Below are 24,893 nucleotides of genomic sequence, written 5' to 3'. Positions count from 1 at the left end.
CCTCCTGCACACGTTTTTGCAGCATCCTAACTGCAGCTTGTAGACTGATTTTGAAGGCGTCACTGTGTTTCAAAGACTAGGCATAGGGGCCTCTCCAGTGGCGCAGCGGTTGAGCGCTGGGTTGCTAAGATGCCCGGAGCCTCTGCTGTGCCAGTTCGATCCCCGGCTGCTCCCCGGCCACCGGAGGAGTGTCCCGCATGGTGCGCAGACCTCTCCTGCCGCCCGCTGCTCCCCTCAGCAGTGTCCTTCAGTCCTTCTGGCTGCTCTGCTCCCCGCTCTGGCTCTGGTGAATTCTCTCACCCTCCCGCGCTTCTGACTGTGCCCGGTGCTTGCATAAATAAATAAATAAATAAATAAATAAATCTTAAAAAAAAAAAAAAGACTAGGCAAAGACTAGGCATAGGAACACTATGTAGTTGTCCATATTGTTTTAATATCTCGGGATATAATTTGGAGCTCATTAATTTTTTCACTAAACTCAACTATCCAAAACTTTTTGCTGAGAGTTAAATCTCAACTTAATGTACTTTAGGATAATAGATTCACTTGTTAACATACTACTGCCATGTCTCTAATTTGAATGATTAGTGTCACTCGCCATGTGACTTACCATTGACTTGATGGTAGATGCGTCCTTCCTGCTGATATGGACTCTCCTGGGTTCTAAAAAGGTCCCGGGGTTGGAACGAGACAAAAGCTGCAGGCTGTGGATTTGTGCTGTAGATCTCAAACCCTGTAGATCTCAGCATCTGGCCAGGAGGGCAGGGTGGGGCAGGCGATCGCGGGGGAGACTTGGAGGCACCCCCCCAGCAGGGCTGGTGGCAGAACAATGGCGAGGGCCATCGATTGCTGCCCGCGCCTCCTCCCGCCCCTCCCCAGACTCCATCTCAGACCAGTGCATGGGAACAGGCTCGGCTCTCCTCGGCCCAGGCTCAGCTCCCTCTGGCCGGCACGGATCAGGCTGCTGTCTGTTCCAAACGTGCACGGGCCAGCTTTTCTGACACATGTGGAAACGTTCCCATAGGCTCTGCAGAGCACGCTGACAGCCCAGCGTCTTCCTGTATCATCTCTGTGCCCCAAAGAGGCGCAGCACAGACGCCAGCACACGGGGCCTGGGCCGGTCCTCCCAGGGAGCCAACGGCCCTCTCCCACCTGACTGTTCCCTGGGAGACGTGGAACATTGTTATCGACTGGAAAGGGTTAATCATTGGGATTAGGAAGCACATTGTCTCCTTCTGCTTCTATGCACCCAAGACACGGCCATGGCAGGGGGGCGGGGGTTCGGTTCTGCTCGTTGAGGAACAAGCGTGGGCACGGCCTGGCACACTCAGGCCTCCCTGCTTGGGTGAAGTCTGCCCCCGTCTCACTTCTAAATCCATCCCCTGTGTCCAGGAGCCCTGGGGGGTGGATGGTTGAGCTTGGCCCCGAGGATGGGATTTTGCCTTCCAGTAATGAATCACCAGCTGACTGAGGGCTCTGCTCTGCGCCCTCAGCCCGGGGAGCTATTCACAGGCAGTTGAAGTGTCTGTGGATGGATGGCCGCTGCGAGGCCGAGTGCTTTTCCTTTGAGGTGAAGGTCGGGGGCTGCAGAAGTGAATTTGCGCCGCTCTGCTGCTAAAGAAGGAGTAAAAATTGATGCTGAGCAGCAGCTATGGACATGAAGGCGTGATGGTGCCCCGGCTCATGTCCACGCAGACGCCTCCCTGCCCCGCCTCCAGCACCGCTTTCTGGGTTCTCTGACGCCATCTGTCCACTTGGGAGGCCGTGAGCGTCCGCTGGCCTCTGCAGCCCCAGCACCTGGAATAAGGTGGAGAAAGTGGGTGACTCACAGATAAAACAGAGGAGATGGCGCGCTCGGCCTGGACCCACAGGTGCTGGGGCTACATCAGCCCGGCTAACACAGTTGCCTGGGCTTGGGGCCAAGATCCTAGTCTCTGGGGTAGCAGGACACCCAGTTTACTGCGCCTCAGGGCACCACCACCCCACACTCCTCTCCGCGGTACAGGCAGGCGCGCTGAGTACACCGTTACCCCCGAGCATCAGGTCCCACGAGGACACGGCCTGTGCTGTCACACTAACACTGCCAGGAGCCCGCTCGCAGGCCAGGTCCCAACCCCCCAACCCACCTCCCCTGCACACCCCCCTGCCCGGTCCCAGGCCAAGGAGATCACAGCTGTAACTGTGTAATGAGAGAAAGTCTCCGTAACAGAGAAGAAGTGTTACTAACACAACACAACCAGAAGGACGCAAGGGTCGCCATGCCAACGGTCGGTGGGTGTGAGTCCTAATCATCCAAACTGCAGATCCGGCAATAAGGTAAGGTGCCTGCAGGAGTGTAATGGAGTTGGAATTAAGCACTTTCTGGGGAAAAGTTTGGTAGTTTGAAATCAGTGAAGAAATTAAGCTCAAAATAAATGAGCTCAAGGCAAAGCCTCAGTTCTAAAAATACAGTCAACTGCATCAACATTTCTCACGGTAGGAATATAATATCTCAAAGGATAATATTGTCTGCCTGCAGGTGAGTGACCCAGTATGTGTGCAAGACGAGCCCTAGATACTGTCAATCCCAGGTTGCTAGTGGAGAAATGAAGGCAATGACATAGGCTGGCAAACCACTAAGAGTCTTTTTCTCTTCTCCCAAACAGCCACGTCTCACTCCAGAGGCTCCCGTTGGACACATTGACGTGGGTGCCGAGTTTACTCACAGAGCTGAGTTCAATCAACGTGTTTTAATTCGCATGGGACAGAAGCCTCATATCACAACAGGGCATGGAAAATCACTCCACAAAGACCTGTCCTTTCAACCACACAAACAAATTCACACTAGAGGAAAATTACGTGAGTGCCACGAGTATGGGGAGCTCCTTCGTCCTTACCTTCACCTCAAGAAACACAAGACAACGCACACTGTCGGGGCCCAGACCTGGGGCCCAGACCTGAACATCCGGGTTCTTGCCTGAAGCAGGTACTGAATGTTAGCTCCAGTGAAGGTTTCAAGTTTCCTATTGTGATGACTCACCCCTTCCCCCTGCTTGCTCCTGTGGCTTGTTTCCATTGGTGGTTTCTCCTTGTTCGAGATAATGAGAGACCTCCTCCTCTGAACCCTATATAACCTTGTACACATTCCTGAATAAATGAGAATGGCGATGATCCTGGCTTTGTCTCCACTCCTCACGTACCCCTGTCCCATACCAAGACCCTGCTTCCACTCCCAGGTATCGTGTTGATTTGCCCGGCTGGCCGGGACATTTGGCGCCCAGCGTGTGGCCCGGGTACGAGGAAGAACTTACAGAGGGAGAAGACGCCCGAAAAGGAAGCTAGCTAGCTCAGGAGGAAGCCTTACCAACGTGGGACCCTGCTACTTCGTGGATAAGGTAAGCTCAGGTACAGCGTCTGAATCATGGGACAGCAATAAGGCAGCATGAAATATATGTGAAGCAATTAAAAGAGGCACTTAGGACGCGAGGAGTCAGGGTCACAAAAAAGGATCTACTCCACTTTTTTGATTTTGTTCAAGACCTGTGTCCTTGGTTCCCTCAAAAGGGCACAATAAATCAAAAAAGATGGAAAAGGGTGGGGGAAACAGAACAACTGCTTAGAAGTGCTTCCCCCGCACGGCAGGGGCCCCAGCCCCCAAAGATCACTGTGAGGACTTAATTCCCTTTCACAGTGATGCGGAGGACAATCCATCCAAAGAAGAACAAAAAGAACCCTTAGAGAAAAATGAAAGGCCTCTCCCGACCGGCCCAAAATAGAAAAGAAAAACAGAATTTATCCTTCTTTGAGCAAGTTTACTTCTGTGGCTGCAAACCCTCCTTGCTCCTCTGAAGTAGAGGACGGAGTTTTTCCACTGCCTAACTCGAAAAGCGAAATGAAAGTTGCTTTGCAACCTCGCCCCACTATCGCAAAAGGGGAGGATCCTGAGGCGGGCGAAGCAGATTGGAGCAACCTCGAGGAGGAGGCCGCACGTTACAATCCCCACTCTCCTCCTTACTACACGGCCGCTGTTGCCTCTGCGCCCTCACAACTCGCTGACCCTAATCTCGACCTTAAAACCAAAATCGCCCACCTTGAGGAGCGCATGCGCCTACAGGCTCGTATCATAAACTTTCCCTTCAACTTCAATAGATCCGATTAACTTCTTCATCCACCTCAGATCCCGCTCCGCCATTACGGGGGAGCGGTGATGCTGAGGCCACTTCAAAGCCGCCGTTACGGGGCGGGCTTGAAGCCGACCTCACCTTAAAGCCGCCGTTATGGGGCGGAGTTGACGCAGACTCCATTTTATCTCCTCCCCCCACGGCTCCCGCCACTATGTCGGCTTTCCCACCTCCCAAAAAGCCCTTTTCCGTGGCTTCTGTCTTTCCTGTTATCGAAGCTCCAGATGTTCAAGGCCACCTCCAGCGCTATCACCAGCCACATAATTTTCAACATTTAAAGGAATTAAAAACCGCTGTTACCCAGTATGGTGCTAGTGCCCCTTTCACTCTCACAATTCTTGATTCTATCGCAGAAGGGTGGCTCACTCCCCTAGATTGGCAAACTTTAGTAAAGGCTGCCCTTGACGGCGGAGATCATCTACTTTGGAGAACTGAATTTCAGGATCTCTGTAGGGACCTGGCCCGAGAAAATAAAGGGGCTGGAAACCCATGGACTTTTGAAATGCTCACAGGCTCTGGGGATTTCGCTACGTCGGAAGCTCAACCTGTGGCTGATCCCGGCCTTTTGGCTCAAATCTCTTCTGCAGCCACCAGAGCATGGCGCAAACTTCCTGCCAAAAACAATACTGGAATCCCACTGATTAAAATAAGACAGGGTACTGGGGAGTCCTTCTCTGATTTTGTTGACCGTCTATAGATTGCAGCAGAGCGCTCCCTAGGCTCCACCGCTGCCACTGCTGACCTGGTGAAGCAGTTGGCTTTTGAACATGCCACTCTGGCTTGCCAAGCGGCTATCAGGCCCATGAAAAGACAGACCTCGGATGTTTCTGACTACATCCGCATTTGTGCTGACATTGACCCTTCATATCAACAGGGTTTGGCCATGGCGGCAGCATTTAGTGGTCAGACTGTGGCTAATTATATTAAGTCAAAAACAGATCCCTCGCGGAATTGTTACAAGTGTGGCAAACCTGGCCATTTTTCAAAGGCTTGTCCTTTGAACCCCGCACAAGCCCAGCAAAAGGTCCCTGGGCTGTGCCCCCGCTGTAAGCGCCGCAAACACTGGGCACGAGACTGTAGGTCAAAAACAGACACTCAGGGACAGCAATTCCCGTCCCAGTCGGGAAACGAGAAGAGGGGCCAGCCCCAGGCCCCGAAACAACCTCTTGGGGCAATCCCCTTAGTTCCAGCGACACCCACAAATCCTTTTCAAAACTCCGCAGAGCAACACCAGGAAGTGCAGGATTGGACCTCTGTGCCACCTCCAATACAATATTGACCCCTGATATGGGGCCCCAGGTCTTAAGGACAGGGGTTCATGGCCCTCTACCACAGGGTATGTTTGGCCTTATCATCGGCAGAGGCAGTGTGGCTTTACACGGTCTTAAGATTTTCCCGGGTGTTGTTGATAATGACTTTAAAGGTGAAACCTCTAGACATGTTATTGCACACCTGCTCCACTATTTCTCCATTTTGGGGATCCCAAAACGTATTAAAACTGATAATGGCCCATGCTACACTGCAAAAGCCTTCAAAAATGTTTGCTCTACCCTGTCCATTCACCACACCACGAGCATCCCTTATAATCCTCAAGGACAAGGCATAGTTGAGCGTGCCCATCTTTCGTTAAAAACCACCATCCAAAAGATTTTACATGGTTCCTGGTACCCCTCTAAAGGTAACCCCCGCAACACGCTAAACCATGCTCTGTTCATCCTCAATTTCTTGAGGCTTGACGCTCGGGCGAAAAGTGCGGCCGATCGTTTCTGGCATATGGAAACGCAAAATCATTTAGCAATGGTAAAATGGAAGGACCCTTTGGACAATACTTGGTACGGCCCTGACCCAGTTCTGATCTGGGAAGGGGATCTGTTTGTGTCTTCTCACAGACTCATGATGCAGCCCAATGGTTGCCTGAACGGCTTGTCAGACAAATTGATCACAAGCACCAACCCAGGGACACTCAACCTCCCTGAGGTATCTTTTACTTTTGATTTGTTACAGTATGGTGACCGCTTCCTGGCTCATCCTCTGTGCTGAGGGGCTACTTTTCTCCTCGGCCTTCGCCGGCTTCGGAGACACAGGCCAACTGATGTCCTTGACTAAAGCACTGTACAGAGAAATGCTGTTTTTACGCCAACAAATCAGGAATCGTCCACAATAAAATCCGACAGTTACAAGATGACCTGGAAAGAAGACGCCAGGAACTAGCTGAAAATCCACTCTGGACTGGTCTCAATGGACTCTTACCCTACCTTCTTCCCCTCATGGGTCCCCTATTAACCCTTTTGATATTGGTTGTGGTGGGTCCTTACATTTTTAACAAAATAATCACCTTTGTAAGACAACAGATTCAGGCCCTTCAGGCAAAACCCATTCAGGTACATTACCATAAGTTGGAGATGAGACATAAGGGAGGCTCTTACTCAGACCTATGCTCAGTCTGAAGAAATAAGACCCCCTTCCCCTGTGCGATGGACTGGTCAGCCAATGACGGGTAAGATCGGGGGCAGATTCAAAAGGATTGAGGTGCTAAATCGCCACACATCTGTGACTCCCCACGACCTAAGACAGGCGCAGTCCCCGAGGGGTTTTTGTCTTTTTGCTCTCTCATTAGAATTAATAGAAAAGGAGGATCTGTCGGGGCCCAGACCTGGGGCCCAGACCTGAACATCCGGGTTCTTGCCTGAAGCAGGTACTGAATGTTAGCTCCAGTGAAGGTTTCAAGTTTCCTATTGTGATGACTCACCCCTTCCCCCTGCTTGCTCCTTGTGGCTTGATTCCATTGGTGGTCTGTCCTTGTTCGAGATAACGAGAGACCTCCTCCTCTGAACCCTATATAACATTGTACACATTCCTATATATATTGTACAAACTGTGTCGCGGCACGAGGCCAAAGGAAACTCGCTAAAAGGGCCCCATGATCTTGCCAAGGCCTGGGAAGTGCTGTCCCCTGACACCATCCCTGGTACCCAGGGGAACGTCTCCCAGGACATCACCACGATGGTCTCCGTCTTTCCAGTAGCAAGAGTCACATTCCCAGGATGACCGACCCACAAGCACTCCCCGATAGAAGCAGGTGGCCCAAGGAGACAGAGCCCCTCGGGGGCCCCCGCCATCCTCACAGGGCCGCGGGCGCTGGCCGGGACAGACAGGAGTCCACTCAGTGTCCACCACAGGCCCCCGGGAGGCACCTGCAGCCGGAAGGGCTGGGTGTGTCCACAACCACCTGCACAGGGGTGAGGGGCAGTGATTGATGGGAGGGAAGACCTGCTGGGTCACGTGACCCCGGGGACAGCATAAAAGGCAGGCCTGGGACCACACCTGCCTAGTCCCACCTGCTCCGGCCTCCAGGACGCTGCCCACCGACAGTGCACCTGGTCCAGCCCCACCCGAGCATCTCCTGACCCACGGAGCAGCCCCGCGGCCTCAGGTGAGTTCCCCCTCTCAGGGGTCCTCTGATGGCGCAGCCAGTGATAGAGGGGTGAGGGGTGTTTTCAGTGGGGGCAGGAGGGGTTTACCCACAAGCACTGTGCCCCGCGGCTGAGTCAGCCTTGCCAGGGGACCCTCCTGGCTCCCTGGCACAGACTCCAAGGGGGTTGTGGGGTGGCAGGGCTTGCTGTGCTGCCGCCTGGGCTGGGCTCCCACTCACGGGCACCTGTGCACCGAGATGGTTGGAACGGGGCATTGGAGGTCGGTGGTGAGTCCTGGGTCGGGGTGTGCAGGGGGAGGGGCTGTGAGGGCCCCCAGGGTGGGCAGGAGAGGCCCTGAGGTAAGTCCTGTGGCCCCCGGTGTCCGGGACTCACCCCAGGCAGAGGCTGTGGCGGAGGAGGCGGGAGCTCCTGAGCCCACTGACACTTGCCTTGTCTCTTGTCCAGGTCTCCCACCGTCGGGCCCGGGGACAGCGGGATGAAGCTCCAGGCGGCCCGTCCGATGGCGGGAAGGCCCAGCCCAGCTGGGGTCCTCCGCCCGGTGAGCACCCAGAGAGGGATGGCCCCGCGGGCAGGACCCGGGGAGCAGACAGCACCCCCAACAGTGGAGGAGGATCCTCGGGTAAGTTCAGGACCTTGTCGGGCCCACCAGGTCGAGCACAGGGCTGGCGCCCCTCATGCTGTCTGCACAGCTCAGGCCCCCCCGCCCCAGCACCGCCAGGTGCTCCAGGGCGGGCCCCGCACCCCCAGTCAGCTCCTCCCCCTGTCCCTGCAACTGCAGCCCCCGCTCGCCCCGGTGCCCAGTGCGGTGAGCCACCTGCGCCCTCCCTTCTCCTCCAGCCCCTCCCTTAGACCCTGGGGGAGGCCCCCACTCTGCCTCTCCTGCCCCCCACAGCCCCCTCCCCGATCCCTGCCCCTGCATGTGACTGTGAGGCCCTGACCCCGTGTCCCTCCTCCCCGCAGGTGAAGTGCAAGGACTGCGGAGCCTTTGGGCACAAGGCCGCCAGCCCCAGGTGCCCCATCAGGTGCTGGCAGGGGGCCCTGGCGCCCCAGGCTTTGGGCTCCCTGCAAGGCAAGGAGAACCAGAACCCGTGGTACGGGCACCTGACACGGAAGCCCCAGACTGGCAGCCGGACCGTGCGGGAGGTTGCACGGGCACTGAGGTAGGTACCTGCGGGCAGCTAGAGGGTCCCCCAGCTCACGGTCAAGGTCACTGTGACCTACCCCTCCCCTGTGGGCACAGCCAGGCCCGGGCCAGCACAGGTGGAGGGGGCAGCGCCACAGGCCGGGATCCTCCGGGCTCCATGCTGAGGGGCCCCTGATCTCCTGGGGGCCCACGCGGGTGAGGGGGGCAAAGGGCACCTGCACCTGTGGACAGCACGGGGGGGGTTCAGGGGTTCCAACGGGAGTCCGTGGGCGCCCAGCAGTGGGGAGAAGCTCCAAGGTGGGAGGACAGTGGTGGTGGCCAGGGCCTTCCTGACCATCCCGGGAGCGGGGGGATGGAGGGGGGACACTGCCCACACCCTCTTGGGCTCAGAAATCTCTGCTTAATGGCGTTTCTCCCCACAGGCAGGAGCAGCAGCGGGGCGCCCTCCCGCAGAAGCCTCCCAGGAGCACCCCAGGCCCGGCGCAGGGCGGGCGGGCAGCCGCAGCCCGCTGGGACGACGCGCGGGTGAGTGTCCCTGCTCCCGGGCCACCCCTACGCCGGGGCCGCTGTGGTTCCCTCGCCGCGCGCTGCGCTGCTGACCGGAGCGCGGGGGAGCTCACGTCCCTCTCCCTCGTGTCCCCACAGCACCCGAGCCGGCCCCTGCCTGTCCACTCCACCCAGAAGCGCGGCCCGGACCTGCCCTGGGGACGGCCGCCCTCGAGCTCGCAGAAGACACGCAGCGGCGTCCAGGGGTGTCCCAGCGGCCGGCCCGCCCCGGGGGGCTTCTCACCCGCCGCCCTGAGGGAGATGCAGGTCGGGGCCCCCTCCCCTGGGCCCACGTCTCTGGACACACCGCGGGGTGTCGCTCAGCATCAGGCCCTGGCTCCCGGCCCCCACCCCTGGACACACCCCAATCTTCTCGAGGTCGAGGTCCCCTCAGGCTCCGACCCTCAGCCTGCCCTGAAGTGGGGGCCCCAGGGCTCCTCCGTCAGCCCCAAGGCCCCAGGCAAGAGAGCCGCCCCCAGTCCTGCTCCACAGAAGCCCCCGAAGAAAGCCCGGCTGGGCCCGGCCCAGCACCCCCAGGAGGACAGTGAGGGCGCAGACGTGGGGCCTCAGCCAACCCTGCCTCCCCCACCAGGCCTCCCGGAACATGGGTCCTGCACAGCCCCGCTGGCCACCCAGGGGGCCCCGGCCCCCAGCGCTGAGCCCCCGCGCCCTGCCCACGGCCCCGAGCGCCCAGACTCCTGGCCCTGCAGCCCGCCGCACCCCGCCCTCACCTTGGTCCTCAGCAGACGGCAGCACGGCCAGTGGAGCTGCAGGTTCAAGGCCGCCTGCCCCCCGCCCCCTCCACCGCAAGGCACCCCCACCCGCTCCAGCCCCGAGAGCGCCGCCCCGCCTGCCCCGCGCAGCGTCCTCCACGAGGATCTCCTGGTGTCTTCCTCCTCTGAGGACAGCGATGGGGACTGAGACTCTCTGGCCGCGGACCCTGGCCCGCAGGCGCCCCGAGGATGCCCCATGACAGGCGGGGACCCAGGGACGCCACAGCTCGCTGCCCCGCACCCTCGTGGGTGGGTTTACTGCAGACTCTGCTCACCCGCCGCGAGCGCGAGGCTCCTGTCTGCGGCCTGGGATGGGGGCTCCCTGTGCCTTTGGCTCTTCCTGGAGCGCAGCCGTCGGGGGCCTGCGCCCCAGTCTCGTCTATTAATAAAGTGCCCTGAAACGCACGCGGGTTCGCGTCTCTCTTCTCCGCGGGGCACATCGCGCAGCGCCCCCGTTCCCTCCCGCACAGCTCCCCGTGGAGACCCTTAAGAGTCTGGGCCCAAAACGGCCCCCGGCAGGCCCTCATTCCGGCAGCCAGAGGACCCCAGGCCCCCGCGGGGTCTCCCCCTTCTGACGCCGTCTGTGCGTGTCCGAGGCCAAGGACCCGGCCATCCTGGGGGGGCCCCGTGGGAATCGCTCTCCTGGAGGAGCTGCCACCGCAGGGCGGGTGGGGGTGGGGAGCACCAGGGACGCTGAAGGGCGGCCTCGGCGCAGGACCCTTGACACCTTTCTGGGGGCGTGGTCACCCCAACTCTGCACCTGGGCAGGGACCCCGAGGGGGAGGAGCACTGGGCCTGAGTGCCCTGGGCTTGGGCGAGGGAGGGTCTCTCTGGCTTCCCTGTGGGGTGAAGCAGAATCGGGTCCAGCCTGGGCTTCACTGTGTGAATCTGGGGGAGTCCCTGGGGTGGGCCCAGGGCGTGCGGAGGGCGCCCTGCCCCTGCCCCCCACCCCGCGCTGACATGTGGCCGGGGTGGTGGTGGCCGAGGGATCGTCGGGCACCTGCCCCCGCTTGTTTTGACCCGAACACGAATCAGTTTCCTGCTCTTTGTAAAGTCTTTGAAAGTGAAATTTGTGTCGGGCTTTACCTTCCACGCGTCGCGAGTGCGTTGGCACACATCCCCCCACACTCACTCATTTGCACACAAGAGTGTGTTACTGAGAGTGAAGAGGAGCTGGTGAGACACCGTCTTATTAGAGTCCAGCCCCCAGCAGGAGGCTGCCCGGTGCTGGCCGCCCCAGGCTGGGCAGGGGAAGGACAGGGCGGCTCCCGCGGCCGCGGCTCCAGCGCTCTGGAGGCCCGGGGGCAGCCAGCCCCCTGAGGGAGCCCCAGCGCACGCCCGGGAATCCTCGGGGTCTGTCTCCCCCGCTGTCACGGGGTCCCCGTGGCTCAGGACGTCGGGGTTGAGGAGCCGGGGTGGGAGGGAAGGGGCGGGACGCCAGCCGGGCGCAGCCATCTCGCGGCTGCAGCAGGACAGCCCGGCGCCAGCCAGGCCCTCTCCCAGCTCCGGGCCGGGCTAGTGAGGACACAGCGCCCCCCTTCCCCAGGGCCCCCCTTTTCGTCGGCACGTCATGCCCAGGACCTGTCATAGCGACTGGCCGCCTCCCTCGCATACCACCCCCGCAGCACAGGGTGCGATGGAAGAGGAAAGTCAGGGGACACACCTGGGCCACCCAACGCTGCCCCATCCCCAGCGACCCCCCTCCTGGGACGGGCCGGGGTTGATCCAAATACCTGCAGGCCCGGCCCGCGCCTCCTTTATAGCCCCTGGCCCCGCTCGCCCTGAAGCCCCCGACCCCCCCTTCCTGGCTCACCAGCCTGCTGGGCAGCGCTGGGCGTGGCCCCTCCGGGCTGGCATCTCCAGGGGAGTCTGGCGCCGGGTGACCCTCTCCGTGGGCACGCACGACCCCCCAGCCCTAGGCTCCAGGGCGCCCTGAGAAAGCGCGGTGGGGCTTGGGCTGACCTCTGTCTTCTCCTCCCGACGGTCATGAGGCGCCTGCTGGGACGGGCGCACCCGGGGGCACCCCGGAGCCCCCGGGTGAGGGGGACACGCTCCGGATTCCTGAGCGCGCGCGGGTCTAGGGGTGGGGGCTGCAGTGGGGCTGGGCAGAGCCGACGCTGCTTCTACCAAGGGAAGCCCGAGAGGACGCGGGGCCAGGGCCAGATTTCAGGGAGTTCGGGTCTTTCATTTTCTGAAGCCTAGAGAGATCAAAGTGACCCACTGCCAGGGGTGCGGACCCAAGGGCTGCCTGCCCACCCACTTCCTTCCTGCCAGCGCCCACGGGGGTACAGCCCGGGCCACAGCGCCCCCCTAACCCGAGCCCTCCACAGAATGGCGGCAGCCCAGCCCCCCCACATCCCCCCAGCCACATCCTGGTTCTGAGGGCAATATCCCGGGGGCCACCCCGGAAGCAGGTGCCAGAGGTCATGCCCTGGGGCCTCTCCAGGGAGCGCTGTGCCTCCCTCCCTCAATCACTGCCCCTCACCCCTGGGGCGGGGGTTGTGGCTCCAGGTGTCCCTGGGCCATGTGGCCACACCCAGCACCTCCGGCTGCAGGGGCCTCCCGGGGCCCGCGGTGGACACTGAGTGGATCCTGTCTGTCCCGGCCAGCGCCCGCCCCACTGTGAGGATGGCGGGTCCCGAGTGCCTCTGTCTCCCCAACACCCGTTCTGCATCTTCCCACCTCGCAGGCCCAGGCCAGGCCCTCGGCTCCGCGTCTGGACCTCCTGGGACCCGATCAGAGAAACCTCGTCACGACTGTCTTGAGTGTGCAGCTTCCCTTGAAGATATTTTTTAATCCCGAATCCTTGGGAATGAATGATGTAGCCGCCTGTGTCCATCCCACGGGGTGCTCCTGAGTGCAGCGGGGCCTCCTGCGAGCTCCCCGAGAGTCTGCTCCTGCCCTTTGCGCCCTGGCCAGAGGAGTCACCCCAGCCCCACATGTGTCCGGAGCCAACTCCGGGCTTCTCTGACTCTCTCCTGTCCCTGCCAGCTCGTGCTGATGCTGCTCTGACATGCGGGGACAGGTGGGGTGACGCCAGTGGAGGGTCCAAGCCGCAATTTGTCGTCCCCAGCCCTATTCGGTCCCGAGCCCAGGACGCTGAGGGGGTCGGAAGGGGCCTGATGACTGTCCCTGTCCAGCCGTGGGCAGCTGGGGCGCTGAATGCCTCATCAGACTGCACCTGTGCCAGGCCCGGCCCCGTAGACTGGAGGCGGGGGGGTGGGGGGGTCAGGGGGGGGGTTCACCCAGCGCCGGACTCCCCGGGGAGCTGCTGGCCCGGAGCGGACACGCCCAGCGGTGCCCAGCAGGCCGGTGACCGGTGGGGGTCGGGGGCGGGGCCTCGTCGTGGGGCGGGGCCAGGGGCTATAAAAGGGGCCCGGGCCGGGCCTGCAGGTCATTCGGAGCCAGCGGTCCTGACGCGCGCATCGTGCAGCGGCTCTTCCTGACCCCGGCAGGGTAGACTCCGGACCTCGCCGCGACTCGGAGCTTCGGCCTCAGGACTGGACGCGCTCGCAGCCTCTGGACCAGGTGCGGGGACCCGGGAGGGCTGACCTGCCTCCCCTCCAAGAAGCCGCTCGTCCCTCCGGCCAGGGGCGCGCGGCATGGCCCCGGGGCCTGCGGAGACGACAGGCTGCCAGGGCCGCCTCGGGCGCCGGCTGGGGCCCGGCCAGGTGGGGGCCGGTCTGCGCAACCTGGGGAACACCTGCTACGCCAACGCGGCCCTGCAGTGCCTGACCTACACGCCCCCGCTGGCCGGCTACCTGCTGTCCCGGCCGCGCGCGCCCTCCTGCCCCCGGCGGCTGTCCTGCACGCTCTGCGCCATGCGGGCGCACGTCTCCCGCGCCCTCCTGCACCCCGGGGAGGTGGTGTCGCCCGTGAAGGAGCTGCTCGCCGGCTTCCATGCCTGGCGCCAGGAAGATGCCCACGAGTTCCTGATGGCCACCGTGGGCGCCATGCAGGGCGGGTGTGTGAGCGAGCTGGCGGCCGCGCACCCACAGCCCCAGGACAGCACCCTGGTGCGGCGGCTCTTCGGGGGCTACTTGTGGTCCCAGATCCAGTGCGTGCGCTGCTGCGGAGTCTCCACCACGCTGGAGCCCTACCTGGACATCGCCCTGGACATCCAGGCCGCCGACAGCGTGGAGCAGGCTCTGCAGGACTTGGTGAAGCCGGAAAGCCTGGACGGGCCCGACGCGTACCACTGCGCTGCCTGTGGCGACAGGGGGCCCGCCGCCAAGACGCTGGCTCTGCACGCCCCTCCCCAGGTCCTCATTCTCATGCTCAAGCGCTTCGGCGGCCCCACAGGCGGCAAGGTGGCCAAGCCCGTGCGCTACCCACAGCGCCTGGACCTGCAGGCCGTGCTGTCCGAGAAGAAGGCGGGGGCCCTGGAGTACGAACTCTATGCGGTGCTTGTCCACGCAGGCTGGGGGTGTCACCAGGGACACTACTTCTGCTACGTGAGGCCTGGGAAGGACCGGTGGTATCGCATGGACGACTCTCATGTCACCTCCTGCAATGTCTCCTCTGCCCTGAGCCAACAGGCCTACGTGCTCTTCTACATCCAGAAGAAGGAACTGGACAGGGCCAGCGAGCAGGACTCACCTGGTGGGCCACCCCCAACGCTGACCACCACAGGTGTGGACCTGCTCCCTGAGGCCCATCGGGAGCCTGTGTGAGACAGGCCTCCTGCGGTCCCCGAGCCCCAGGAGCCTGCGCGAGAGACCCCGACCCGGCCGGTCACCTTGGACCAGTGGAGAAAGCATCAGGAGCACGAGCGACCCAAGCCTGCCCTCAAGCTCAGGGAGGTGGACCGTGCCCTGCCCGCCGACGCGGTCGTGATCCACCGGCCCAGGCAGCCCGCGGGGTCCAGAGCGGGTCCTGCCCAGCGCGACACTGGCCAGCCTCAGCTTTCAGCCTGGGCACATGCTGCTCAAGGGCCAGCCCCCATGGGCAGTGCCCCTGGCATGGGAGGAAGAACCAGAGCCACCAAGGGGAAGAACAGGAAGGCCCAGAGGGTCCTGCTTGCCTTCTAGACACCGACTCCCATCTCTGGTCGTCCAGGCCAATGTGACAAAGGCACATGAACACCCAGCATCCTGCGTGTCCCACGGGAGACCCACCCCGCCAGAGCCACCCAAACCCAGTGCTCCTCACCCTCAGCACCTTGGACAGGACCCCGGATTGCTCCTTCCCCTGCCCAGCAGCAATGGGATTCCCAAGCGCTCCCCAGCTCCGTGTGGGCCAGGTGCAGGAGCCCAATGGAATCCCACTCCTGGCATGGTGTTCCCTAGTTTTGGTCGCACCTGATCCTCCAACTGTGGCGGGGGAAGAAAGGGCAGAGCCCCGATTGGGCGCAGGTGGCCCACACAGCACACTCAGCCTTGTCCTAGGATGAGTTTTACTGCAAAGCTACTCAGCTGTCCCCAATGGAAACCTGTTCTGCATCCAACGAGTCGCTCTCCCGCAGCGTGGAGTACAAGGCGGGAGCACGAGAGCCTCCCAGCGGCGTGACGGACACCTGGACCTAGCAAGTTGGGCGTGCCCCCGGGCAGGAGGCAGCGCGCTCCATCCTGGAAGGACCTGAGCCTCAGGAGCCAGTGCATGGAGTCACGATTGAGTGCCTTCTCCTGCGCCTGTTCTCTGTGAACTCACAACACTGTTTAATGTAGCATGTACGTTGCTTTCAATGAACAGTTTGTGTCCAAAACGATACGGTACAGCTGAGGACCCCCAAGGGGCACAAAGCATTTCTACCTTCTGAACCTTCTGAGAAGACTTGTTGAGAGAGAGATCCATAGTGGTTCCTGAAGGCAGCGTGGGAGTTCAGTTCCTGATAGAATTTAGTCTGCTTAGAGATGCCAGAGCAGAGTGGGTGGTGGGGTGAGGATGAGAAACATCAGGGCTCCCTGAAGCAAGGCCCCAGGGTATGACTAGTGGTAGTTGTGTCCCTTTCCTGCAGGGATCACACACCCTCAGCACTTCCGATGGGGTCACCCTTGGGGGTGGGGCACCTGCCTGCCATGTTTTCCGGGAGTGGCGTTCTTGGCATACTTCTAAGTTCTCTGATAGCAGGCATTGCCTGTAGCCCCTCGTTTTCTCTGAAGAAGGGAATGTGGGTGGTGGGAGGGCTATCTAGGACTAGATGGAGGGGTTGAATCCTGCGATAAAATTAACCTAGTGAATTCTGGCAAGAGGGAAAATGATTTTGAGTGATTTGGGAAAGTTACCTTATCCTTCCCAAAAGATGAATAAAGATCAAATGTACCATACGGACATGTGTGTGCCCATTGTTTTTTTAATTAGAATGTGTTTATCATTTGTTGCAGATGCTTTTGCACACTACTAAGACATATAATTTTTGTGATGATATTTGTCAAGGTAAAAGTTCTGAGTAGTGTCATGAGGATCGGGAGCTGAAGATGGGGTGTCCTTCGTGACTAGAATGTCCGTACCTTTGTCCCTAGTGGGCACCTGTTTGGGTTTTGCTGCTTTCATTCTGCAGAAATCGATGATCAAGGCCATGGGTGCTCCATTCTGGGGACCAACAGTCATTAGAAAAGCGGGGGAAGTGATCAGATCATTGTTGGGCCATAGCCAAAGCCTGCACTCGGGGCCCAGCTGTGGGCTGCTGCTCCCTTCCACGCCGGGCCTCGTAATTCTGGAGTGAGACACCGTCTCTCCCACACATACTTATTTACTTTGCTCATTTATATCAGACAAAAAGTTTCAGAATTAAAGCACAGTTGCTTATGCTGTCTTTCAACAGGAAATCTGATGGGGCCTCCCCCGCTGCGAAGCCGGCAGCCTCTGCAAAGCAGGTTAGTTTTCCTTCCTCAGGCGGGGGTCGAGGGGGGTTCCCACAAAACAAACAAATAAAAACAAATGTAGAAAAACAAACAAGGGAAAACAAACATAGACAAACAAAAACACAAACAAAAACTAACAAAACTAATAAAAACTAACAAAAACAAACTAATGAAAACAAACAATCAAAAACAAACAGAAACAAACAAACACAAACACTCACAAAAACAAGCAAAACCAAAAACAAAAACAAACGCTAACAAAAATTAACAAAAACAAACACTAACAAAAACAAACAGAAACTAACAAAAACTAAAAAACAAACACAAACAAAAACAAACACAAACAAACAGAATAAAAACACACAAACACTCACAAAAACAAGCAAAAACAAAAACTAACAAAAACTAGCGTAAACAAACAAATCAAACAAAAACAAACACAAACAAAAACAAACAAACAAAACAAACACAAACAACAAAAACAAACCAACAAAAACAAATGGGCACACCAGGGTATTTCCACGGAGGGTGCCTTGATCAGCCTCTTTTAAAAAGCTCCTGGGCGATGAATGGGCACCCGGAGGGCCCCCAGGTACGGGGGAGGGGAGGGACCAGGGCCCACGGGAGGCGGGGTGCAGGGGGGAAGGAAGAAATAGAACGCTACATAAATGAACCCCCCCAAAGGTTCACAGACCTGAACACAATTGTTGATGGGAAGCAGACAGCAATTTGGCTTTAAAATCTTGTTTCAAATTCAGAAAGCCCGGTAGGCAACTGAAGCCACAGGCACATCCCGGGGATTCCCGGCCAGGAAAGCCTGGTGCGAACTGTCAGCGCCTGATCATTATCAGCTGTTGCCAATTAAACTGAGAGGTTCGCTTCTTACTGTCCGTTTCCCTGGGGGCAGGAACACAGAAGGGGGATCTACCTTCTCTTGAAAGAAGTGCCCCTTGCCCGCAGCCATCTGGGGCCTCTGGTCCACCACAGTGGCCTCGTAGCCACGCCAAGAATGAAGTACTCAGCTCATTTCCACCTTAGAGTTGAATAAACTGAGTCACAAAAAGACTGAGTAACATCTCCTGGACTGTGACGGTGGAAATGAGAACCCATGAGGTGTGTCTCCAGGGTCTGAACTTATTTGTTCCCTGAGCCCTTCTTCACACTTCTCTTGTCTCTGCCTCTCCAGCCAAGATACCAGAATGTTGAATTTTAGTTCCTCCTCCTCACATGACTGTTTCCACCCTCGCTGCACCATAGAATCGCTTGGGGGGCGGGGGGGTTGAAAACAGTGAGGTATCACTGGGGGGCAAGACTGTGTTCACTCACAGGGCCTCTGGGTGTGAGTGGGGACGGTGGCAGTTGGGGAGAGCACACGCCAGCTGAGTTCTCTCTTGGAAGCATTTCCCCTTGAGGCTTGAGTTCAGTTTTTAGGTTTCATCAAAGGGAATACATGTGCAATTCCTTTGTGAGAACTTTCATTCTGCAGTACGTTGCGGGCTTCTGTGGTGTGAGATAGCTTAGGGGGTTCAGCTTGCCTGAGTGCTCTCGGCAGAGCTGCTGTGGAAGGAGAAAGCACTGGCGGGGAGCTGACTGGGTGCGGAGCTCAGGACTCACCCAGTCAAGGTACTGGATGTGGTCATGGGATGATGAACTCCTGGCCCCACTTAGCCCAACTCAGAGGCTTCATGGAGAATTTCAAGGAGTGTTCTGTGGCCTTGAAGTGCTGAGCTACCCGTGCCTCTGGTCTGTAACCGTCCCCACAGAGACGGGGCTGGCGCTGACGCAGTGGTGGACATCAGTGTCATTGGCACTTCCCCCCCATGACCTCGCCAAGCCAGGGCAACGGCACACTGGAGCAACCAAGCACGGGGTGAGGGATCTTGTGTCACCCGCAGGCCGCGGACGGAGCGCACTATGTCAGTGAGGAGAGAGGATGCGTGGGGATGAGCTGTGTGGAAGGAGCTGCTGGGAGAGACTCTGAGTTGGGCTAAAACTTCAGCCCACGTGCCGCGGAGCCCAGACCTAAACAGGTGTCTACAGCTGCATAAGGACAAGCAGAACTTCAGCTCACCCGACTTTCTTAGCAACATGGTTTACTCACATCTTTACAAATCTATTGCAAACTTTAATTTCTTACAAAAATTTGCATACTCCAAGCATCAGTTCAGTATTCCCAGACCATTTGACTACCTTGGCGACGTCACCCTTTCCCTGTAAAATTATGGTTATTCTTAATTATTTCTAACTTGCATATTAAAAGATTCTGAGAGTATTTTTCTCCTAGATTTCGTTATCTGATGTAAAATCTAGCTAAAGTTTTCTCAACTTTGGTTTTTGGACTACCGTTTCCTTGGTTTGAGAAACTTCTTTAGTGACACTGAGTGCTCTGTACAATCTGACTCCTCCTATGTGCCACAGAATGGCTCTGGGAATAAGGGTTCTGTTGGCTTTTAATTGAATCGCTTCTGTGTGAATTGCCTGTTAATCCTCAAGCACATTCATCGCTCACATCCTGGGTTAGCAGTGACTCGTTCACTCAGCTTTGTTGTACATACGTGACTGGTGCTTGGCTGAATATTTGTTCACATGGATGACACTCCCAGGCGGTCTGACCTGTGTCAATCCTCTAGTACATTTCAAACGTACAACTGCTGCTGAAGACAACCTCGTTCTTTCTATGTACAGTAGGAGTTCTCTCAGGTCATCGAAGGTCAGGCCAATGACTGAAGGTTTTGATGTCATACGTGTTTATTCACGGCCACATACATGTGCATATGTCAAGTTAGGAAGACTAGAGGATCTTCCACATCAGTTGCAGTATCCCTTCAGTGTATGAGTCTTCTGGTGTGTTTCAACATTAAAGCTATGGTTGCCGTCTCTTAAATATAATGAATCATCATTGTATGTCATCTCAGGTCAGAATATTCACTAAAAGCACTCATGTTCTCTCCACTGTGGATTCCCTCATGTCGTCTAAGGGTAGAACACTGACTGAAGGATTTCCCACATTGATGACATTCATATGGTTTCCCTCCAGTGTGAGTTCCCCCGTGTCGTCGAAGGGCAGAACACTTACTGAAGGCTTTCCCACACAGGTGACATCCACACGGTTGTTCTCCAGTGTGCGTTCTTCCATGCTGCCTGAGGTTAGAGGACTGACTGAAGGCTTTCCCGCACAGGGGACATTCATACGGTTTCTCTCCAGTGTGAGTCAGATTGTGCTTTCTAAGGTCAGAGCTTTGAATGAAGGCATTCCCACAGATGCGGCATTCCTAAGGTTTCTCTCCAGCGTGAGTCATCTCGTGCCGTCTCAGACTGGAGCAGGTACTGAAGGAATTCCCGCACAGATGGCATTCACAGGCTTTACCTTGACTGGGAATGTGCTTATGCTGATGAAGGCATGGCCGGCCACCAAGGGATTTCCGACACTGCTTGCTGATACAGGGTTTCTTTTCTGTGGGAGCCGATAAATGTTCATTCAGTGTGGAGCACTATGGGGAATCTCCCATACTGTTACATTCAGAGGGAATCTGCTTTTGGGAAGGAGAGGAAAGGCTATTAATGGTTTTCCATATACATCCATACATTCATTATTTTATATATATATATATATATATATAATCATTTAGTGATGCCCTTCAATTAAAATCATTCCAGTGTTAATTCTTAACGAGTTGCATTTCCCTCCTGCACACGTTTTTGCAGCATCCTAACTGCAGCTTGTAGACTGATTTTGAAGGCGTCATTGTGTTTCAAAGAATAGGCAAAGGGGCCTCCCCAGTGGCCCAGCGGTTGAGCGCTGGGTTGCGAAGCTGCCCTTAGCCTCTGCTGCGCCGGTTCCATCCCCGGCTGCTCCCCGGCCACCGGAGGAGGGTCCCACATGGCGCGCAGACCTCTCCTGCCGCCCGCTGCTCCCCTCAGCAGTGTCCTTCGGTCCTTCTGCCTGCTCTGCTCCCCGCTCTGGCTCTGGTGGATTCTCTCACCCTCCTGCGCTTCTGACTGTACCAATGCTTGTATAAATAAATAAATAAATCTTTAAAGAAAAAAAACTAGGCAAAGACTAGGCATAGGAACAGTGTGTAGTTTTCCATATTTTTTTAATATCTCGGGTTATAATTTTGAGCTCATTAATTTTTTCACTAAACTCATACTATCCAAAACGTTTTGCTGAGAGTTAAATCTCAACTTAATGTACTTTAGGATAATAGATTCACTTATTAACATACTACTGCCATGTCTCTAATTTGAATGATTAGTGTCACTCCCCATGTGACTTACCATTGCCTTGATGGTAGATGCGTCCTTCCTGCTGATATGGACTCTCCTGGGTTCTAAAAAGGTCCCGGGGTTGGAACAAGACAAAACCTGCAGGCTGTGGATCTGCCCTGTAGATCTCAGACACTGTAGATCTGAGCATCTGGTCAGGAGGGCAGGGAAGGGCAGGCGATCGCCGGGGGTGGGGGGCGGGGGGACTTGGTGGCGCCCCCCCACCCCAGCAGGGCTGGTGGCAGAACAATGGGGAGGGGCATGGATGCTGCCCGCGCCTCCTCCCGCCCCTCCCCCAACTCCATTTCAGACCAGTGCATGGGAACAGGCTCGGCTCTCCTCAGCCCAGTCTGAGCTCCCTCTGGCCGGCACGGAGCAGGCTGCTGCCTGTTCCAAACGTGCAAACGCCAGCTTTTCTGACACACGCGGAGACGTTCCCATCGGCTCTGCAGAGCACGCTGATGGCCCAGCGTTTTCCTGTATCATCTCTGTGCCCCAAAGAGGCGCAGCACAGACGCCAGCACACGGGGCCTATCCTCCCAGGGAGCCAACGGCCGTCTCCCACGGGACTGTTCCCCGGGAGACGTGGAACATTGTCATCGACTGGAAAGATTTGTTCATTGGGATTAGGAAGCACATTGTCTCCTTCTGCTTCTATGCACCCCAGGCACGGCCATGGCAGGGGGCGGGGGTTCGGTTCTGCTCATTGAGGACAAGCGTGGGCACGGCCTGGCGCACTCAGGCCTCACTGCTCGGGTGACGTCTGCCCCGTCTCACTTCTAAATCCATCCCCTGTGTCAGGATCCCTGGGGGGTGGATGGTTGAGCTTGGCCCCAAGGACGTGATTTCGCCTTCCAGTAATGATTCACCAGCTGACTGAGGGCTCTGCTCTGCGCCCTCAGCCAGGGGAGCGATTCACAGGCAGCTGAAGTGTGTGTGGATGGACGGCCGCTGCGAGTCCGAGTGCTTTTCCTTTGAGGTGAAGGTCGGGGGCTGCAGAAGAGAATTTGTGCCGCTCTGCTGCAAAAGAAAGAGTAAAAATTGATGCTGAGCAGCAGTTATGGACATGAAGGCGCCATGGTGCCCCGGACTCGGCTCCACGCAGGCGCCTCCCTGCCGCGCCTCCAGCACCGCTTTCTGGGTTCTCTGACGCCGACTGTCCCCTTGGGAGGCCGTGAGCGTCCGCTGGCCTCTGCAGCCCCAGCACCTGGAATAAGGTGGAGGAAGTGGGTGACTCACAGATAAAACAGAGGAGATGGCGCGCTCGGCCTGGACCCACAGGTGCTGGGGCTACATCAGCCCGGCTCACACAGTTGCCTGGGCTTGGGGCCAAGATCCTGGTCTCTGGGGTAGCAGGACACCCAGTTTACTGCGCCTCAGGGCACCACCGCCCCACACTCCTCTCCGCAGTACAGGCAGGCGCGCTGAGTACACCGTTACCACCGAGCATCAGGTCCCACGAGGACACGGCCTGTGCTGTCACACTAACACTGCCAGGAGCCCGCTCACAGGCCAGGTCCCAACCCCCCAACCCACCTCCCCTGCACGCCCCCCCGCCCGGTCCCAGGCCAAGGAGATCACAGCTGTAACTGTGTAATGAGAGAAAGTCTCCATAACAGAGAAGAAGTGTTACTAACACAACACAACCAGAAGGACGCAAGGGTCGCCATGCCAACGGTCGGTGGGTGTGAGTCCTAATCATCCAAATTGCAGATCCGGCAATAAGGTGAGGTGCCTGCAGGAGTGTAATGGAGTTGGAATTAAGCACTTTCTGGGGAAAAGTTTGGTAGTTTGAAATCAGTGAATAAATTAAGCTCAAAATAAATGAGCTCAAGGCAAAACCTCCGTTCTAAAAATACAGTCAACTGCATCAACATTTCTCATGGTAGGAATCTAATATCTCAAAGGATAATACTTTCTGCCTGCAGGTGAGTGACCCAGTACGTGTGCAAGATGAGCCCTAGAGACTGTCACTCCCAGGTTGCTAGTGGACAAATGAAGGCAAGGACATAGGCTGGCAAACCACTAAGAGTCTTTTTTCTCTTCTCCCAAACAGCCACGTCTCACTCCAGAGGCTCCCGTTGGACACATTGACGTGGGTGACGAGTTTACTCACAGAGCTGAGTTCAATCAACGTGTTTTAATTCGCATGGGACAGAAGCCTCATATCACAACAGGGCATGGAAAATCACTCCACAAAGACCTTTCCTTTCATCCACACAAACAAATTCACACTAGAGGAAAATTACGTGAGTGCCACGAGTATGGGGAGCTCCTTCGTCCTTACCTTCACCTCAAGAAACACAAGACAACGCACACTCTCGGGGCCCAGACCTGGGGCCCAGACCTGAACATCCGGGTTCTTGCCTGAAGCAGGTACTGAATGTTAGCTCCAGTGAAGGTTTCAAGTTTCCTATTGTGATGACTGACCCCTTCCCCCTGATTGCTCCTGTGGCTTGTTTCCATTGGTGGTTTCTCCTTGTTCGAGATAACGAGAGACCTCCTCCTCTGAACCCTATATAACCTTGTACACATTCCTGAATAAATGAGAATGGCGATGATCCTGGCTTTGTCTCCACTCCTCACGTACCCCTGTCCCATACCAAGCCCCTGCTTCCACTCCCAGGTATCGTGTTGATTTGCCCGGCTGGCCCGGACATTTGGTGCCCAGCGTGTGGCCCGGGTACGAGGAAGAACTTACAGAGGGAGAAGACGCCCGAAAAGGAAGCTAGCTAGCTCAGGAGGAAGCCTTACCAACGTGGGACCCTGCTACTTCGTGGATAAGGTAAGCTCAGGTACAGCGTCTGAATCATGGGACAGGCAATAAGCCAGCATGAAATATATGTGAAGCAATTAAAAGAGGCACTTAGGACGCGAGGAGTCAGGGTCACAAAAAAGGATCTACTCCACTTTTTTGATTTTGTTCAAGACCTGTGTCCTTGGTTCCCTCAAAAGGGCACAATAAATCAAAAAAGATGGAAAAGGATGGGGGAAACAGAACAACTGCTTAGAAGTGCTTCCCCTGCACGGCAGGGGCCCCAGCCCCCAAAGATCACCTTGAGGACTTAATTCCGTTTCACAGTGATGCAGAGGACAATCCATCCAAAGAAGAACAAAAAGAACCCTTAGAGAAAAATGAAAGGCCTCTCCCGACCGGCCCAAAATAGAAAAGAAAAACAGAATTTATCATTCTTTGAGCAAGTTTACTTCTGTGGCTACAAACCCTCCTTGCTCCTCTGAAGTAGAGGATGGAGTTTTTCCACTGCCTAACTCGAAAAGCGAAATGAAAGTTGCTTTGCAACCTCACCCCACTATCGCAAAAGGGGAGGATCCTGAGGCGGGCGAAGCAGATTGGAGCAACCTCGAGGAGGAGGCCGCACGTTACAATCCCCACTCTCCTCCTTACTACACGGCTGCTGTTGCCTCTGCGCCCTCACAACTCGCTGACCCTAATCTCGACCTTAAAACCAAAATCGCCCACCTTGAGGAGCGCATGCGCCTACAGGCTCGTATCATAAACTTTCCCTTCAACTTCAATAGATCCGATTAACTTCTTCATCCACCTCAGATCCCGCTCCGCCATTACGGGGGAGCGGTGATGCTGAGGCCACTTCAAAGCCGCCGTTACGGGGCGGGCTTGAAGCCGACCTCACCTTAAAGCCGTTATGGGGCGGAGTTGACGCAGACTCCATTTTATCTCCTCCCCCCACGGCTCCCGCCACTCTGTCGGCTTTCCCACCTCCCAAAAAGCCCTTTTCCGAGGCTTC

General features: G+C 57.1%; 1 protein-coding gene across 1 annotated transcript; it reads left to right on the top strand.

Moving 5' to 3' along the window:
- Positions 1-13,659: 13,659 nt before the first annotated feature.
- On the top strand, positions 13,660-14,730 carry LOC311187972 (ubiquitin carboxyl-terminal hydrolase 17-like protein 6; the record flags this gene model as incomplete). The annotated part of the gene is made up of 1 exon (XM_084259750.1): positions 13,660-14,730. The coding sequence occupies one exon, from the start codon at positions 13,660-13,662 to the stop codon at positions 14,728-14,730; it is 1,071 nt and encodes a 356-aa protein (XP_084115876.1).
- Positions 14,731-24,893: the final 10,163 nt, after the last annotated feature.

The sequence above is a fragment of the Talpa europaea genome (assembly GCF_964194135.1).
Source record: "Talpa europaea genome assembly, contig: HAP1_SCAFFOLD_91, whole genome shotgun sequence".
Taxonomy (NCBI): Eukaryota; Metazoa; Chordata; class Mammalia; order Eulipotyphla; family Talpidae; genus Talpa; species Talpa europaea.
Note: the sequence above shows the minus strand (reverse complement) of the source record. Positions and strands in the feature narration are given on the sequence as shown.